The following is an 18,177-nucleotide window of genomic DNA, read 5'->3' on the forward strand; positions in this document are numbered from 1 at the left end:
AAATAGTTGTGGAACAAGTAAGCTCAGCAGTCTATGCCACCTGCTCTATCCACACACCCCATGTAATGCACTGTCTCGGGGGGGCAGGTGCTATTATTACCCCATTTTACAGACAGGAAACTGAGGCTCAGAGAGGGCAAATAAGTAGATTTGAACCCCATTCTGTGTGACCCGAGTGCAGTCTCCCTGTCATCAGCCTGTCTCCCTAGAGGCTCATGAGACCTGCGTCTGCCTCCGGTCCCCAACAGTTCTCTTTAACCTCTCAAGCCAACCTGGCCCAGCCTCCTTCTGGACTCCCTGCCTCCAGTCTCCCTCTCTCACTCACCGACCTCCCTGGCTTCAGAGATCCTTGTAAACCACAGATCTGGCCCTGTGCCTTCTTTGCTCAAAACCCCTCCATGTCTCCCTATTGCCATACTGGAATGCTCCAAGACAAGCTTGCCCTTAGCTACAAGTCTTTGGACATGTGATCTCTTCTGCCTGGAACACCCACCTCATGCCATCTGGAAAAAGCCTGCCCCTTATTTGCCCTCAGCTTGGATGTCACTCGCCGCCATTGAAAAGAAGAGAATGGGGGTTAGTGTCTTCTTCTGAGGCCCTCCAGCTTCGCCCTGACCCCCAACCTCCCACCTGGTAGGGTTCCAGACGTTGTGAGCTCCCTGGGGGTGGGGACCGTGCCCACAGTTCACCTCTGGGTTCTAGCTTGGGGCCAGGCCCAAAGAAGGGACTCAACAAACAGCTGTGACATGATTGGATGTGTCAGAAGTAGGACTGTCTGCTTTGCATCGTGACCCCACTGTTTACTGGCTGGGAACCCAGAGACCTGTCCACAAACTCCCTGAACCTCAGCTGCCTCATCTGGATGAAATACCTAAGGAAAATACCCACTCACAGGGTGAGGATGAAATGAATTCATAAATGGAAATCACTCGGTACTGTGCCTGGCGCTCAGTAAATCGCAGCGTTAACGTGCCGAAAGGAACAGGTGTGTGGGCAGCTGCACGAATGGGAGCTCGGCACAGGTATGCACCTCCTTCAGGGCCAACGCTGGCCGCTTCACACCCTTGGGCAACACTGTCACTGGCTGAATCTTTTCCCACCACTGCCCCGTTGGGTCCAAGGTGGCCAGTGGAATTCAAGGCCACTGGACGCAGACAGGAAGAGGCAGCGTCACCAGGCCTGGTGTAATCCAAACCAGATGCGGCCTCAGACCCATGGGGGTGGTCACTGTGGGCCTGGCCAAGGCCCAGAGGCAGGAAATAGTCTTGGAGGAACGCTTTCTGGGCTGGAATCAGCCAGGAGGAGCTGTTCCATTGAGGGTGTTAACCCTTCTTAGCCCACAAGGGGGTGCCCAGGACCCTGAGCAGGGAGGGGAAGCTCATGGCCCTGTGGCCCCAGGAAGCACGTTGCAGGGAAGATCACAGCGTCAGCATTGTAACGGGCCCCATGCCTGAGGAACCGACCCACAACCAGATACTACGGTCGGGCACAACCAGCTAGGGGATACTCACAGCTGGCACCCGGGACTTGAAGAATCACAGACCAGAGCCTTGGCCCTGGCCCTGGCTCCAGCTGGCAGGCCCCAAAGAGCCATGGATTCACTCTCTCCACCAGGATGGCCCCTACGGTGAGAAGCTTTTTCCTGCGAGGCTACTGGGGATGGGGGTTCTAGTGGTGGTAATGGGGCTGGGGCCCAGGCCTGCCCAGAGGCAGAAACTCAGCCCCACACTGAAGGCTGCCACCGTAGCTTTTTTTCTGAGTGTGCTCTGTGGCCCTTGGAGGGGACAAAATCTCTCTGAACCCTCATTTCCCCATCCATATTGTTGAGTCTATATCCTTTACCTCCAGAGACCAGGGGAGGCACAAAGGAGGGCCCCTGATAAATCAAAAAGAGCCTTCCAAGATGCGCTCCTAGGAGGTGATAGGGACAGAAGCAGTGATCAGCCCTGTTCCACGGTTCTGGGTGGGCTTCCTTCTAGGACATGTTCATTTACTGTGTGGTCTTGGGCAAGTCACCTGCCCTCTCTGAACCTGTTTCCTCAGCTGTGAAATATGGTAAATGGGCACCCTATCCCATCTTGCGACTGTCACAATGGCCCTAGGGGTAACAGTGGGGAGCAGAGCTGAGGCTGTCGTTTGCATACCGTAGAGGAGGAGACTGAGACTTGCACCCAGAGTCCAGGGGCCTGGGTTCTCTGCTGAGGGGCCTTCCTTGTTTTGGCCTCGGTTTCCCCAGCTGGATCCAGGCCCTGGATCTCTGCTGTGGCCGGACCTCATTTCCTCACCCCCCGCCCCACGGCTGTGACTCATCCCTCATCATCACGCTGTGTGGCCGAGGCTCAGCCTGGGTGGGGGCCAGCGACTGAGAGAACTCAGAGGAAACCACAGGCCTGGCCCAGCTGGCAGGTGGTGAGCAGGCAGGCGGGCAGGCAGGCCGGCAGGGATCTACAGCCCTGGGGGCCTTGCCCATAAGCACGAGTCCCATCAAGAGCCCAAGCCAGGCTCCCCAGGCTTCTCAAACCCTGAGTGCAAGACCCCCAGGCTTAGTCCCCAAAGTCTGCCACACCCCGCCCGTGTGGCACCTGCTGCCGTGGGACGCTGCACTCACCTGCTGGTACAGGGCCAGGGTAGGGGGTGAGAACCCTGGCCTTGCCCTCCAGGCCAATATTCACGGAGGCAGGGGAGGTAGGGGTGAACTGTCAAGGTCTCGGTGGGTGGGCAAGTCCAAGATTTCTCAAAAGGTAGGCAGTATAACTGTTAAGAGCAGGGGCTCTGGGCCCCATAGTCCGGGTACAAATCCTGGCTCTGCCATCGACGAGCTGTGTGACCCTGAGAAAGTGGCTTAACCTCCCTGAGGCTTGGTTTCCCCATCTGAGAAATGGACATAACACAGTGCCTGCCACGCGGGCTCACCATGAGTAATCAGTGCGACCATGAACACATAGAGCTGGACCAGGGCTGGTACCCAGCAGGGCTCAATGCGTGCGAACTGCTGTCCCTGCCATTCCTGCTGGAACCAGTTCACCCCGAGCAGGCAGACCCGCTGTCCCACGTAGGCCAGTCCCACCTCTGACTCGGCTGTCCTCACAGCCAGAAAGACTGTGCCCTATTAGTGTTAAGCTCTCTTGCCCCCTGGGCTGCCCTTTCCAGCAGATGGAGCCCCCTCCCCTGCATTGTATGCAGGCCTGGGGCGAAGCAGGCTGTGGCCCACAGGGAAGAGCAGAGAACAGCTCTCTCCTCCCCCTCGCCCCCCCCCCCCAGGCCTCTGGGGAGACCCCTATCCCTGCAGCTCCAGCGAAGGCACCACAGTCCTGCCCGAACTTCTGATGCCACCCGGAGCCTCTGTTTTCTGCTCACACCTTGTTCTGGCGAGAAGCAGGGTGTGCGCATGAGCAGAGCCTTGCTCTGGGGGACAGAAGAGTTCATTTCATGCTCCAGCTTCTGACCTGTTGAATAGCCTTCAAGTTCCTTCCCCTCTCTAAGGCTCAGTTTTCTCCTCTGTAAAATAGAAATAATAAGAATATTGGGGCACCTGGGTGGCTCAGTCGGTTGAGAGCCCCACTTCGGCTTGGGTCATGATCTCGCCGTCTGTGAGTTCGAGCCCCGCGTCGGGCTCTGTGCTGACAGCTCAGAGCCTGGAGCCTGCTTCGCATTCTGTGTCTCCCTCGCTCTCTGCCCCTCCCCCACTCATGCTCTGTCTCTCTCTCTCTCTGTCAAAAATAAACATTAAAAAAATTTTTTAAAAGCAATAATAAGCTTACAGTGAGAGAAAAATGAGTTAACGTCCATACAAGCACTTGACTGGAGCCTGGCACACAGTAAGCATCCAATAATGGTGCTGTGACAGATGAGCAAACCGAGGCACAAAGTAGGGAAGCCCCTGGCCCCCATCGCGGGCTGGGCAGCGTGGCTCCCGGGGCTGCGCCGGTAACCACCCCGCCATGCACTCAAGTGCCACTAGAGTGCCCGGCACGTGGCAGCGTTTGGTGGACAGCAGTCCTCTCTGACCTCACCCGAGTGCGGGCACACACACATACAGGGAAGGGAGCCACATCCAACCTGTACATTTATTTACAAGGCACAAGCTGAGAGCAGGTTGGGGACTGCCCAATGGCTTTCCCCCTCCTCCTGGGCCTGCTGACCCCATCATCTGAAGCCGTGGATGACCCTTGGGATGAGGGTCCAGAGTGGCTGGGTTGGGCCAGCCTGGCCCTCAGGCACGCTTGGGGGCGGTCTCCCTGTCCCCCAGGCCTCTCCCCTCACCCTCCGCCAGGCCTGGGCTGGGCGTCCTTCTCTCACACGGAGTTCCTGTGTGTTGGTGGTCGTAAGGAAGGTGGGCGGGGGCCGGGCCGCGCCGGGCCAGATGGTGTGTACTAGGCCTTATCTGTTGGGAGCGGGGAGGCGGGCGGGGGCATGGAGGTCCTCTTTCACAAAGCCTGCTCTGTTCCCCTGGCAGCTGGGCCTCAGGAATTGGCCTCGCTGCCTTCCTGCCCCACCAAGGGCCTCCCATCCACAACCGCAGAAGCCCCACGTGCTGGGACCCCCAGCCTTCCCGTTCCAGCTAGGAGCAAGCCCCGGCCAGGGATGCCCCAGGTGAGGCCAAGCAGGGGTCACCGGGGTAGCAATTCCAAGAGGGGGAGCCAGGGAGGGGACAACAGGGCCTGTGGCATCTGGGCTGTGACAGACGGGCCGGGGAGGGCCCTGTCTGGGGAGGCGTTAGCAGGATCGATTCAGGCCACATCTGAGGCGGCTCACGTCGGGGAAGCAGTCGCTGCGCGGGGTCGTGGGGAGCCCCGAGCCTCCCAGCCTGGCGCAGCCTTGTCCTAGCCAGCCCACCCTGGGGATCTGGCCCGTCTTCTCTGGCCTTCTGGGCTGTGTGGCCTCAGCCCCGGCCACTGTGCAGCTGCGTCCAGGCCTCAGGCGCTCCCGGGGCTCAGACCCCCAGAGCCATGAGTGCCCCCGAGCTGCTGATCTTCTTGAAGCGGTTTGCAGCACTGACGGCAATGAAGTTTTTCTGAGGGATGAGGGAGAAATGTCCCAGTCAGCCTCGGGGCAAAGGAGAAGCTGTGGTCCAGCAGAGCGTCCCCTAAGTAGGTCTCCTTCATTCCCCAAAGGCCAGGTGGAGGGAGGGTGCAGTACCCAGAGTGGCCACAGGAGGTGCCATGATACCTATCTTCCAGGACACCGTCCTTCATTCAACAGGTATGGCAGCCAAACCTGGGTACCTCTCTGCTCTAGATGCTTCGGTGGCTCCTATTTCGCTCCAAGTAAAACATAAGCCCCTTGCTATGGCCAAGTCCCTCCACCCCCTGCCTCCCATCCCTCTCTGATTTCATCTCCCTAACCCCTTGCCTACTCCCCTCCAGCCTTACTGCCCACCCCACCTGTTCCTCACACTTGCCAACCACGCTTCTGCCTCAGGGCCTTTGCACCGGCTATTCCCTCTTCCTGGAACATTCTTCTCCCCAGTACCAGCATGGCTTACTCCTCACTGCTTTCAGGTGTTTTGTTCACATGCTCTCTCACAGTGGGCCTTTCCTGACGACCCTATTAAGAAATGCAACCTCTCCCCTGGCACTCCTGAGCGTCCTCATTCTTTTCTAGAGCCCTTCCTTAACCTCTTTTAAGATCCACCCCCCCCCCCGCCACCTACCCAAAGTAAGTCCATAAAAATTAAAATCCTTGTCTCTTTTGTCCACTGGCGTGTTCCCCATGCCTAGAAGTGATAGACGCTTCTAGGGGGTGGGTGGAGGGTCACTACTCCAGGAGAGGAACCAGCCCGGGACAGAGAGAGAGAAAAGCCAACCCTGTTTTCCAGACAGGGCTAGGCCTGGTCGATAGAAACTGCCAAGGCAGGGCTGGTGGGGCCTGGGATCTGGTGCCAGGAGCTCTTCCCGCCTGCAGCCCCTCCCTCCTCCCCACCGTGTCCAGTGGTACCTTCCAGCGCCTCTTCATGAGGTATTTCTTAAGCAAGATCTGGGACTTGAGGCGGCGGTTACAGCGCTTGGCTTTCTCTGCCAGGTTGTTGAGCCAGGGGTGGGCGAGGCACTGGGCAGCGCTCATCCGGGCCCTGTGGGAGGGGGCAGTGCGGTGAGGATGGGCGGAATGCCTGCGAAACACCAGAGCCCAGCCGCTGCCCAGCCCTCTTCCTGCCCTGCAGTGCACGCACACACACACACACACACACACACACACATACACATACACACACACAGGCACGCACGCACTGGGCTTGCACACACGGGGTTTGTGTCCTGGGGTGAGCCTCACCTCTGGTCCTTGACAATGAGGTTGGAGACAAAGTCTTTGGCTTCATCGGACACGGCCTCAAAGGTCTCCTCGTCAAAGTACCAGTTGGCAGAGAGAACGTTGTTTAGGGTCTCTGTGTCATCGTCTCCCAGGAAGGGGGAGAGGCCACTCAGCCTGGAGAGAGGGGATGTCAGGGGGCAGGGAGATGAAATTGGGGACCCTGAGTCACCTTTGGGGGCTCAGGGGATGGAGGCAGATCCTAGAAGGCAGCACCATGAGCTGAAAAGACTCCCAGCTTCTTTTTTTTTTTTAATTTTTTTTTTAATCTTTATTTTTGAGAGAGAAACAGCATGTGAGCGGGGGAGGAGCAGAGAGAGAGGGAGACACAGAATCCAAAGCAGGCTCCAGGCTCTGAGCTGTCAGCACAGAGCCCGACGCAGGGCTCGAACTCACGAACTGTGAGATCATGACCCGAGCCAAAGTCGGACACTCAACCGACTGAGCCACCCAGGTGCCCCGACCCCCAGCTTCTTGAGTGGGACAGACCTGGGTTTGACTGGCTGGGTGACCTTGGGCAAGTCACTTCCCCTCTCTGAGCCTCACTCTTCTCATCTGTAAAATGGGCATAATCATCCCAGCTTCCCAGGTTACAATGGAGAAGAGGAATGATGAGTGCATAAAAGATGTCTGCTGCCCCTCTGCCCCCACCCTGAGTCATAAAGGTCTGCTGTCCAGAGCCTTAGGCTAGGACACTGTGCCTTTAGGGGCCTTCATTTCTCCATCTACAAAATGGGTACAAAGTTCCCTTCTCTTGGTTCTCCCTAGCACTCCCAACCCCAGCAACCCCCTTCCCGAGAGAGTGGAGAGATGGGACCCACCCCACCAGGACCCCAAGGCCAATTTTGGCCCCAGCTGCCCACCCACATGCCCAGTCCCACAGACACCACATTCTCTCAGGACTCACAGCATATAGGTGATGACCCCCATACTCCACATGTCTGTCTTATCAGAGATTTGGTCATAATTCACCACCTCAGGTGACAGAAACTCTGGGGTCCCAAAATTCACCTTCAGCTTCTCGTTGGGATTATACCTTGGGGGTGAGAGCAAGAGCTCAGAGTGCAGACCCCGGCCTTCGTGCCGGCACCCTCCGCTCCTCCCCTGCCCCCTGCCCACCTCAGAGGCTTGCCCTGCCCTTACCCTCCCCCGCCCCCCCGCGCCCCCACTGAGGTGGTACCTCCGTGCCAGGCCAAAGTCAATGATCTTCACCAAATGGCCCGTGGTGTTGACACACAGGATGTTCTCTGGCTGAGGAGAAGGGGGTGGCCCGGATTGACCTCTGACCTGGCTCACCCTTCGTCCCCACCCAGGTCCACCCATGTCTCGGGCTCTCTGGAGCAGAGGCCCAGGCTGCCGGTGTGGGCGGCCGATCAGTGACCCCCCGGGCCTGCCTGTTCCAGGCACAGATGAGGACCCCGCAGCCCAGAGAGGGACTTTCCCAGGGCAGGGACTGTCCCCTCCCTGCCTCCCTGTTCCCCCCACCAATGTCTAACTAAGGCACCGGGTAGGTGCTCAGCCAAGGCTCCTGGGAATCCTGTGACTCCAGCACAGGTGAGTGTGTGAGTGAAGTTCCTGTGAGGCCGGTCCCTCCCGGCTCTGGGCCTCCATTTTCTCCTCCTGTAACCCGAGGACGCAGGGCTAATCTGAGATTGCAAGGCAGAAACCTTTTTGGTAGTTAACAATGGTTCAAAGGCAGGAGACTTCACACAAAAACCCTGTTTTCCAGATCTTCTGCACCTCCCGAAACAACAGAAGCCCTCGCCTCATGGCCACACACCGCTCGGGGTGAGTTGTCAGTGATCCCCGACGGGTGCTAGTCCCCTGGTTCCCCGGGGGCCTTCACGGCCCTGGCCTGGCCCGTTACACATCTGGGCTCTGTGGGCGTTTGACTAGAGCACCCTGACAGCATGCTTTCTAAAGGCGCTTTCTGAACCGAGGCATCCGCTCAGAGCAGGACTAATGACACCCGCTCACCTGGTGTTCGAACAAAACAGAGAAAGAAAAGAAAGGTCCCAGGGTGCGATCTTTTGAGCGAAGTGACACAGACTCAGACCTCCTCCTGGTCTGAGAGTTCCCGAGGAGCCCTGGGAAGGGCCGTCGGGCCATGGGTCACCCAGCTTACTTGACCACGAAACCCCTCTTTGAGGAGAAACTTACTGCTCTCCTGAAAAAACACATTTCAGGATAGAGAGGCTTCAGAATGAGCTTCTTCCCAGGGCACTTCATTTTAACTGGGGACCCTGCTCTACCCCAGAGGCAGTGGCTTTCACGGGGGGAACAGGAGGCCTCCAATGCCACGTGCAGGCACCAGCTCTGGCCAGAAACTCAGGAGTCACCCTGCTCTTTCCTCTCCCTGCCCTCTGCCCCCTCCCCCATCCAAACCCTCAGCAAATCAGACTGGCTCTAGCTTCAGAATGTAGCCACCGTCTGGCCACCTTCCATCCCTGCCATTGGTCCCGGCCGCCACCCTCTGGGCCCTTGGTCATTACAACCACCCCTCAGATTCCCTGCCGCCACGTTGGCCCGTTGGAACCCATCTCCTTACTCTCCTGGCTTCACTTGTCAGGGCGGATGCTCACAGCACACCCGCCCCGCGGGCTGTCGGAAGGCGCATACTCCCCAAACAGCTCTGACCCCAAATGAGCCCGCGGTACAGGTGCTGGCCAGCCCCGGGCCTGCTCTGGCCTTTGCATGCTCCTCCCAAGTTCACCTCGTACGTCTCCCCGTTACTCTCATGTACTTTTCACAACGCTTTTCCGGTTTCAGATGATCTATTTGAGGAAGGTCCGTTTCCCCCACTAACCTGTAGGCCCCCCCGGCGGGGGGGGGGGGGGAAGGGGCGTGTCCTTCGCCATCCCTATGGTAACGCCCGTGCCCAGCACCGTGCACAGCAGCACAGAAGCAGCCTAGCACAGCACAGGTACTCGATACATATTTGTTGAGTGAATGAGCTAAAGGACTATCCACGAGGCCAGCGGGTGCTAACCCACCGCAGTGGTCATGCTCCATATTCTCCACCAGCCCGGCCGATTATCCTGCAAACGTGACACCCAGCACTCACGCTGCCCCTGCTTACTCAGCACCACCGCCCGCATCGCCGAGCTCCAGCTGACCACAGCTGGCATGATGCATAAACCCGATTCGCTCTGTCCCTGACCCCCTACCTGCAAGTTACTGAGCAGGGTCAGAGGAGGGATGTGAATATCCTCTCACTGAACGTTTTTGTTAGTGCCTGTCACGTGTGTGTTGCCGCACTGATGCTATACGTAATTGATTTGTTTTTCTGACTCCCCTTCTGGAACATAAGTTCCCAGAGGGCAGGCGTTTTTATCTGCTTTGTTCACTCCTGATCTCCACCACCTAGAACACTGCCTGGCAGAGAGTAGGCCCTCCACAAATACTTGTGGGATGAATCAATAAACACTCGCAGCGCCTACAAGGGGCCAGCACTGAGGTGGACGCGTTAGCAACACTTAGCAAGTTCATTGCGTGAGACGGTGCGCTTGGGGCTCCCAGGACTGTAAGAGATGTGTACTTAACACTAGACTAGACACCCTGAGAGCTAGGACCAAGTCTCTTTCACTCTGTCTTGTAGCCCTGGCTCCTGGTACTTAGTGAAGACTCAATAAACCCTTCGGGATCTATAGATACAAGGATGGAGGGAGGAAGAGAAGGACCGACGGGAGGGGCGGAGGGATAGCTGGTTGCCACCAGGTTTCAGGTGGTCGGATGCTGCTCCTGACCCCTCCCAGGAGGCCCCAGCTCCAGTACCTTGAGGTCCAGGTGCAGAACCCGCATCTTGTGCATGAAGAGGATCCCATCACAGATCTGCCTGACAAACACCATGGTGTCCACCTCAGTCAGCTGATAGTCCTCATCCACAATCCTCTCGAAGAGCTCGCCGCCCTCGATGCTGTGTGCACAGACCCCTCTACAAGCTTGCCTCCGGGCCGGCTGGCACCCCCACCCGGTCCCCTGCCCCACTGCCAGCACTCACTACTCCATGAACAGGACGATCTCGTGCGAGGTCTCGATGGCCGCGTAGAGCTGGATCAGGTTGCGGTGATTCAGCTGGTTCATAACCTCGATCTCAAGCATCACCATTTCCTGGGGACCAGGGAAACCAGGGGCCCCACCTGAGTGTCACCACTCCCTGTCCTCCACCCTCCACCCCTCTGCCCTTGGCCGGACCTGTTGGGCCTGGTCCGGACCACTGCCCGGCCTCCTCCCTGCTGGCCTCCCTGCCTCCTGTCTCTCCCCACTCCCGAGACTGTGTCCTTACCCCTGGTCATTCCTGCTGGGACACCATTCCTTTGCCAGATCTTCCCCTTCTCCTCCCGCCTGAACACGGGGGTGCCCGAGGGGCAGTCCTCCGCTCACCACTCTCCCCGGGCATCCTCCTCAAGCCCCAGTACCTGCCGTTCTATCCAAATGTAATTGATCCCCAAATACGTACTTCCACCTCTGACTGCACCCTTGAACTCCAGGCACCAACAGCTCCAAATGCCTAACTGCCATTCCCCTTGGATGTCCAAGTGACATGCGGAGTCTCTCAGGTCCAAATGAAACCCTCGATGTGGCCCCCTCCCCACAACTGAGCTGCCCTCAGCTTGCCTGTTAGCAACAGGGCATGACCCCTGGCCCAGGTGCGCAGGACAGAAAGTTAGAGGCTATCTCAGATTTCCCCGAGTTCTTACTCCCTCACACCCGCCATCAGGAAACCCTCTTGGATTACAAACCCAGTCAGTTCCTTCTCACCTGCTCCATCACTGCCTTCCTAGTCGAGGCTGCTAAACTGTCACTTTCAGAGAGGCTGAAAGCCACCTGTCACACCGGTAGCTGATATCAGCCATGGTAGGAATCTTTACACCAGGGAAATTGCCAGATGCCACAAATCAAGCCTCTCCCCCTGCCCGCCCCCTTGCCCCCCAGCATCACGTCACTGCCCAAATTTTTCCCATTTTCCTTGTGATTCTACTCCTTCATTCGTCTCTCACCGCGCTCGTCACTTCCCCAGAGAGGCCTTGACCTCACCACCCTATCTTTATGGCCCCCTTGGCCCCCCACTCCCTGTACCCTGCCTCGCTTTACTTTTCCTGCTAGTGCGTCTCAGTGCCTGACACCATGCTTTGTGCTTGTTTTTAGTTGTCTGCTCCTCCTCTCTAGCTTGTCAGCCCATGAGGACAGGGACCCACGGACTTCACCACCGTGTCCCCGGCACCTGGCACAGCGAATGGCGCAGAAAAAGTACTCAGGAAGAAAGCAGTCAAGAGCTGACTCCAATTAATGTCCACAGCACATGTGTCTTGAGCGTCTAGGCTGAGCCAGGTCCATAACAGAGGCCTGGAGACCCAGCAGTCGAGTAGGGGAGTTGGAGAAAGGCAGAGTCACGTAGAAACTACACGCCTTCCCAGTGTGCATAGAGCCGTGACAGAGGGGCAGGGCTGCAGGCCTCTGGGCTCCTTCTTATGCTCTTCCCAGGCTCCAGGCCTCTGCAGGTGCTGGGTCTCTGCCTCGAATGCCCATCAGCTCACTTCTCGGCTCCCCTGCCTCAACCCAAGGGTCCCCAGCAGGTCTCTGCCGTTTCTGGCCTTCAGGCCTTTCCCCTCACGGTTCCCCTCTGGTTGAAACTCTCTCCCCTGCCCCGCCACTGGAATCAGCTTCTGCTTCAAGCCTTTGTTCTAGAGAGACCCGCCAGCTGAATCAGGAGCCTTCTCCACAGCCCCTTCCTGACCCCCGCCCCAGCTTTCCTGAGTTCCAGTCCTCACCACAACAGGTTGCTAGACGGTCATCACCTCCTCACACACCTGACTCCCTCCCTCACTTCACGTGAGCCTCTGCCCACATTCATTCATTCATTCATTCATCCACTCATTCACTCATTCCTTAAATAAACACTGCCCTCGGCCTCCTCTGAACCGGGCCCGGGCTGGGTGTGGAGGCACAGCTCTAGACGGGGCCTGATTACCTCGGCATTCCCTGAAGGCAGAAACCACATTCACTTCCCTTGGGGACCCCAAGGGCCCAGCACAGGGCCTGGCCCAGAGCCCACACTCATGAGTGTTTGCTGAATTGAACCAAACAGAAGGCCTGAATGTCCTGTGCCTAGAAGGGGAAGTCCCAAGGATAAGTTCACTAACTGAGGCGTCTTGTTTATGGGTAGGGGCTTCAGGCCCTGTGGCAGGGTTGTCTGCCTGTCCATCTGTCTATCTGAGTGACCCCTTCAGCAACATCAAGGTCCACACAACAAACCCCTGGTGCAGACATACGGGTAGAGGGAGGTGAGAGGTACCCACTCCCCACTCCAAGGACCCCTTCACACTCCCATGCAGCCAGCCCCTACTACCTTGTCTTTGGGTGTCTGTTTCTTGATGACCTTGGCTGCCAGCTTGAGGCCTGTGGCTTTCTCTGTGCAGGTACAGACTGCTCCAAACTTGCCGCTGAAGAGAGAAGAGGTTGGGAGTGAAGGGGTTCCCGGGGACACAGGCCTGAGGTAGGGGGCTTGTGTTCCGTTCCCGTCTGGATCCCCCTCTGTGACGGTACGCTTGTCCCAGCCAGCCTGGCTCCGTTCGGAAGCTATGAGCTCCACTGCACGGACAGTAGCTGAGCCACAAAAACCACGGGCACAGGACAGTTCGGCTCATCCAGAGGATGGCCCCTGGCATGACAGCTCACAGGCTTGTGGTAAGCATGGGCCCTGGGGCCCTGGGCAAGTCACCTGCGGGGTTTTTTATGAAGCACCTTGCGGGGATCAGGGTGGTGCCTAAAACTGAAACAGCCAGGAAAATACCATTCATCTCCTATGGGCAACACTGAATGGCCGATGGTGTATCTGTGTGAGAGACGGGGGCGTGAGTGCATATCAACCCATGTGACAGCTTGCATACGATGGGAGTTATTAACCACGTAGAAGTAATTGTGTCCACAGAGATCATGTCCAATCGGGGTGTGTGGGGGCCTTGTACATGAAAGACGTGAGGCCCTGGGTGCTCGATGTGCTCCTGCCTGTGGGCCAGGGGCTCCGGGTCCCAGCTCTCACCCGCCCAGCGCCTCCTTGGAGTTCAGGCTGAATTGACTGTGGATGTTCCCAGGCCTCAGCTCCACGATGCGGTGGGGAAAGGGGGCTGGGGGTGGCGGACAGTCATCTGGGGAGGCAGAACAGAGCCATCAGTCGGTGGCAGGAGCTGCTGAGGATGTACCCCGGCACCACCCCCTCCTGCCTGGCCTGGGCCCCATCCAGCAAAGTTCACCAAGTGATGATACCTGGGGGACAGCTGGCTCCAGGATAGGGGCTAGGGGGCCCAGTTTCCAGTTTCAGCTCTGCCACCAACACACAAAATGGCCTTGGGACTCTGTCAGAGGGGGCTCAGCTTCTCCTGGCACAACAATGGGGACAGCTGATTGGATTTCTTGGGCCCTCCCACATTATAAGGTAGGAAGTCTCCATCCCAAGCTATCTGCATTTCCATTAAAGAAAAAAAAAAAAAAAAAAAAAGGCGGGGTGGGGTGGGGACGATAATGGCGGAGGACCAGATCAGCGTTACTATGTCTGAATGATGGGGTAGGTGATTGGACCTGCCTACCATCCCCTCTAATAACACCACAAGCTGCCCCGAGCTGGGCACCGCCCAAGGGCAGGGCGAGGGCGGGAGGAGACAGGGAAGGCGGTGTTTGGTAGGGAGAGGCTGCCACCTAGCGGTGATGACGGGGAACAGCGGGCCCTGGCGGCCCACAGGCTGAGTCATCGGGAATGGAAACCTCTTTATAAATAGCAAGAGGCAGCAGGGAAGCCGGGCTGGTGATACATTTGACGGCCCTTGGAGGTTGTTCAGGTCCCGTCACCCCGAGGATGTGATTTCTGAAGGGGGCGGGGCAGAGGCTCTGCCGCTGCTTGGGGGAGGAGGCAGTGCTCCTGGCCGCTGCCCAGCCGCCAGGCCCTCCCACCCTGTCTGGGTGGCACCGTGCCGCTGACCAGACGGGCTGACTGGGCTTCCATGGCACCTCAGCCTGGAGGAGGGGGGTGTCAGGACACTCTGGGCTCTCCTGACCCCATCTCACCCCACCCCCACCCCTGCTGCACCCCTGCCCAGGCCTTTTCCCTACTCAGCTGATCCCCAAGCCCGCTCATGCTCTATGTCTCCTCCTTAATAAACCACTAACCCCCCAGCTCCTTGTCTGACCATCAGTTAAGGCCACTCTACAGTCCTGCCCCATCTCACGTGCCCAGCTTCCTTGGTCACTGCTCCCATACACATACACCTGTGCTCCTCAGTTCATGAACCCTCTATGGCTCTCATGACCCTCCCTACCCCCTCCAGGATGCAGTTGAACTACCAAAGCTTGGCCTTTGAGCTCTTCTACAGACTGACTTTAAATTCCACTGTCCAGAGAGTTGGTGCTGCTCCAAAACCTGCCTAATCCCCCCCCCCCTCCCCGCAACCCCATTGTAGACAAAGTAGAAGAGAGTGCAAAAAGTGAGCTCTGGAGTGGGGCTGTTTGGACAGGTACAGATCCTGTCCTGGCTGTGGATTTGGGGCACTCGCTACGCTTCCCCTTCCCCAAGCCTCGGTTTCTCCATCCGAAGGGACCAGGAACTTGTACTTCTTAGAGTTATACGACACTCAGCACTCCAGACTGGGAGACATGGGGACATCTGGGGAGCCCCTCTCCCTCCCCAGCCCCCAACCTGCCCCTGGCCTACCCAAAATCTGGAAGCAGTCCTCTTCCTTGGCTGTGGGACCAAGGGCCTGCCCCACCTCCGATTTCTCCGAGGGAACAGCCTGGAACTCGATCCCCCTGGAGGTGTCCCCTTGCACCTTAGCCTGGCCATCCTGGCCCGGAGCCTTCTCTCCTGCTTCCTTCTGGCTGCCTGCCGGGATGTCCTTCCCTCCTTCTGCCACCGTGGCTGGCCCGGGATCCGCGGGGCCGGGGGTCACAGGCACCCCTTCAAAGATGAGCTCTGATGCCTCATTTGGGGGTTTCTCAGCTGGCAGCTTCTCGGGCCTAGAACATGACGATGCAGAGATGATGCCTTTAGCAGTCAGAGCTGTGCTTTGGCCTCCGGGAGGTCTCAATGCTTCCAGAGCCTCTCCTGCAATCTGGAGCTAACACAACCCCCCACCGCTCCCTCAAATGCATGGGGTGATGCATCCAAATTCACTTTGAATGAAGTCAAGGGACATTAATAATACCATAAATGTCTGTGGTCACTATCTTGACTATCAATGCACTAATAGATCATTAATATCTACTAACAGGATTGTTGTTTTGGTTAATTGTTATGTGGCTACAATTAGGGACAGCGTGTGGCTCTTGATTCACGAAGACCGTGGTAATTCAATAGATCATGTATCAATGATATCACGGTATTAACTGATATTAATATATAATTCTGACTGATATGGTGTCACTACTGTGGTTTATAATACATCTCTAATATCATTCATGTGGTTAGCATTCAGGTAAGTCTAACAGATTGCCGAAGACTGGTGCTATATCATGCTTATGAAAGTATTAGTAATGATCTATCAATCCGATTATTAGTCATCTTTTCGCATTATAGTAAGAAGGTAAGTTATCTTCCCCACCCACCCACCCCCGCCCCGATATCTCAGTCCTGCCCTTGGCTAGAACCAAGTTCATGGAGGAAGGGGAACTCTGGACTCCAGATGCTTAGAGAAGAGGTCTTTGAGGACCTCTCTGTGTTGACATTCCTGGTGTCTACGAACGCTCACCACGTCCTGGTTTCTGCAGGGGCACAAGGTAGTAGAGCCAATGCCCAGGACAGATGCTAGACTGTCTCAGAACCGCCCAATCTAGCACTGAACATGGTGACAACAATGCCCAAAACAGAGGAGCTACGCATGACCTCTGGGGCCAGAGCCTCAGACCCGTCCCCACTGCTGGACAGGGGGCATTCACCTGGAGATGATGGCAGGACAGCTCGGGCTGTGCAGAAAGGCGGGGGAGCCCCTCCTGGCCCCTGCTTGGCCCTCGGCTGCCTTCTTGTGTACCTTGGGCTCTCCGGGGCCCTGGCTGCCTGAGGTCTCCTGCTTGGCCTTGGGCTTCTTGACACTGGCCTCCGCTGTCGCGGTCTGCTGGGGCAGGGCTGCTGCTTGCCCAGCGCTGCCCTCCGCGGGGCCCCCACCCAGGTCGCCTTCTCCCTCGGGGCCCTGGCTGCTCGTTGAGGGTTGGGCCGGGGACCCGTCCCCTTTCTCTAGGGCATCGGCTTTGGCGTCTTTCTTCAGGGTAGGTGGAACAGGTTCCTTCTTTGGGTCTGGGGGCCCAGGTTTTTTCTTTGCATCCGGGGGACTGGTTTCTTCCTTTGGGTTTGAGGGGCCAGGTTCTTTCTTCCCATCTGGCGGCCCAGGACCTTTCTTTGGATCTGGTGGACCAGGCTCTTTCTCCGTAGCCGGGGGTCCCTCACCTGCTGTACCTTTAGGTGCTTTGTCTGCAAAGGAAGTGAGACACCAGTCAGGATCCACCCACCACCCCCAGCCAGGCTGGCCAGAGACCAGCTCTGGGCCCAGGTCCCTACCTAGGCAGCAATTTGCAAATGCTGGTCCCACTGAGCCTCTGGGGCCATCTGATGGGCTCTAGAGATGGGCTGCCGGGATCTGGGAGGCCCTTTTGGGAGACTTCTGGTCCTCTAATGCACCTTGATGCCCCCACCGTCCCTTGCCCAGGATGTTTAGATGCCATGCATGGGGGCTTCCCATTTTCCCATTCTTTCCAGGGAGGGCTTCATGCAGGCCCTCAACCCAGCCCAACGTCACCCAGAGATAGTTGTAATTTCTGGGTCTTTCATACGCCATACAAAAAGGCCTGGGGCACAGAACTCCCACTGAGGAACGGGCCCAGCCCTGGATTCAAACGCCCCTTCCCAGGCTCCTCCCTCTGTCTCCTGCCCCAGCTTGGCACCTGTCGATGGGCTCTGGATTCCCAGCTCGACTGCTCCGTTTGCTGTCGCCATGAGGTAGGGAGGCGTGTGCTTCTGCTTGTCTAACTCAAGTCTTTCTAGCTGCAGAAAGAAGAGTGAGGTGTGTCAGGCTGTCAGATTCCTCCTCTTGTCTGGCCGAGAGGAGCCAGGGCCAGCTGACTGAGGGGAGAAAGGTACCTGGAGCAGAGAGGGGCAACTTGAGGGCCGTCTGACTTGCAGCGGCTGCCCAGAAGCAGTCCTGGGGCAGTTGTAAGGGATTGGGCTGGGTGGGCAGAGGCGGAGGCAGGGGCGCGGGCAGGGGAGGCGGGGACGGAGGAGAGGATCTCTTACACCAGGGGCCATGCAGCTCGGACTGCCACCACCTGTCACTCTTGGCCCCCGTTCAGAGGACACGGCATTCTTCCCACAGACCGACTGGGGGGAGAGTAGTGTTGGGAGAAGCAGGAAGAGAAAAGGGAGGGGGGCATCTGGGGCCCTGAGGGAGCAGCCTTTTCCCAGGCCTTGTCTGGTGTCACCGGCTTGGACAGGATCAGGAAGGGGGCCTGGCACACCAGGGGGTCTTGGGCGGGGCTGGAGGACAAGGCTATGCTCAGGCCGGGCCCTGGCTCTGCCCACCTGCGTGCCATGTCTCCTGGGGTTTCCCAGAAGCTGGTTAGAGCCATGCAGGCCTGGGGCTATTCACCCTGACCCCCCTGCCCAGCTCTGCGCCCATGATCCCTGCCCCTGGCATCCAGACCTACTTGGGGCATCTTTGGGTAAGAAATTGTCTCGGGGACATTTGCTCAACATGCCCATGGGCCTGAAAGCCTTTTCTTTTGAAGATATGTTTTTCTTGGGCTCCCCAGGAGACAGAGGCTGCCCCAAGCAGCAGTGGGAGACGGTCAGTGCTCAGGGCCACCCCACCAAGCAGATTCGTTCTCCCCCGAAGC

General features: G+C 57.7%; 1 protein-coding gene across 1 annotated transcript; it reads right to left on the reverse strand.

Annotated features, from left to right (window-relative positions):
- Window positions 1-4,102: 4,102 nt before the first annotated feature.
- On the reverse strand, window positions 4,103-17,281 carry MYLK2 (myosin light chain kinase 2). The gene is made up of 13 exons (XM_042979716.1): window positions 17,230-17,281; window positions 16,682-16,759; window positions 16,231-16,585; window positions 15,011-15,312; window positions 13,349-13,454; window positions 12,656-12,749; window positions 10,307-10,416; window positions 10,081-10,222; window positions 7,487-7,557; window positions 7,214-7,342; window positions 6,271-6,423; window positions 5,938-6,070; window positions 4,103-5,014 (listed from the first exon to the last, which is right to left on the reverse strand). The coding sequence occupies exons 1-13, from the start codon at window positions 17,279-17,281 to the stop codon at window positions 4,934-4,936; spliced, it is 1,806 nt and encodes a 601-aa protein (XP_042835650.1). The 3' UTR covers window positions 4,103-4,933.
- Window positions 17,282-18,177: the final 896 nt, after the last annotated feature.

Source organism: Panthera tigris, chromosome A3, assembly GCF_018350195.1.
Source record: "Panthera tigris isolate Pti1 chromosome A3, P.tigris_Pti1_mat1.1, whole genome shotgun sequence".
Taxonomy (NCBI): Eukaryota; Metazoa; Chordata; class Mammalia; order Carnivora; family Felidae; genus Panthera; species Panthera tigris.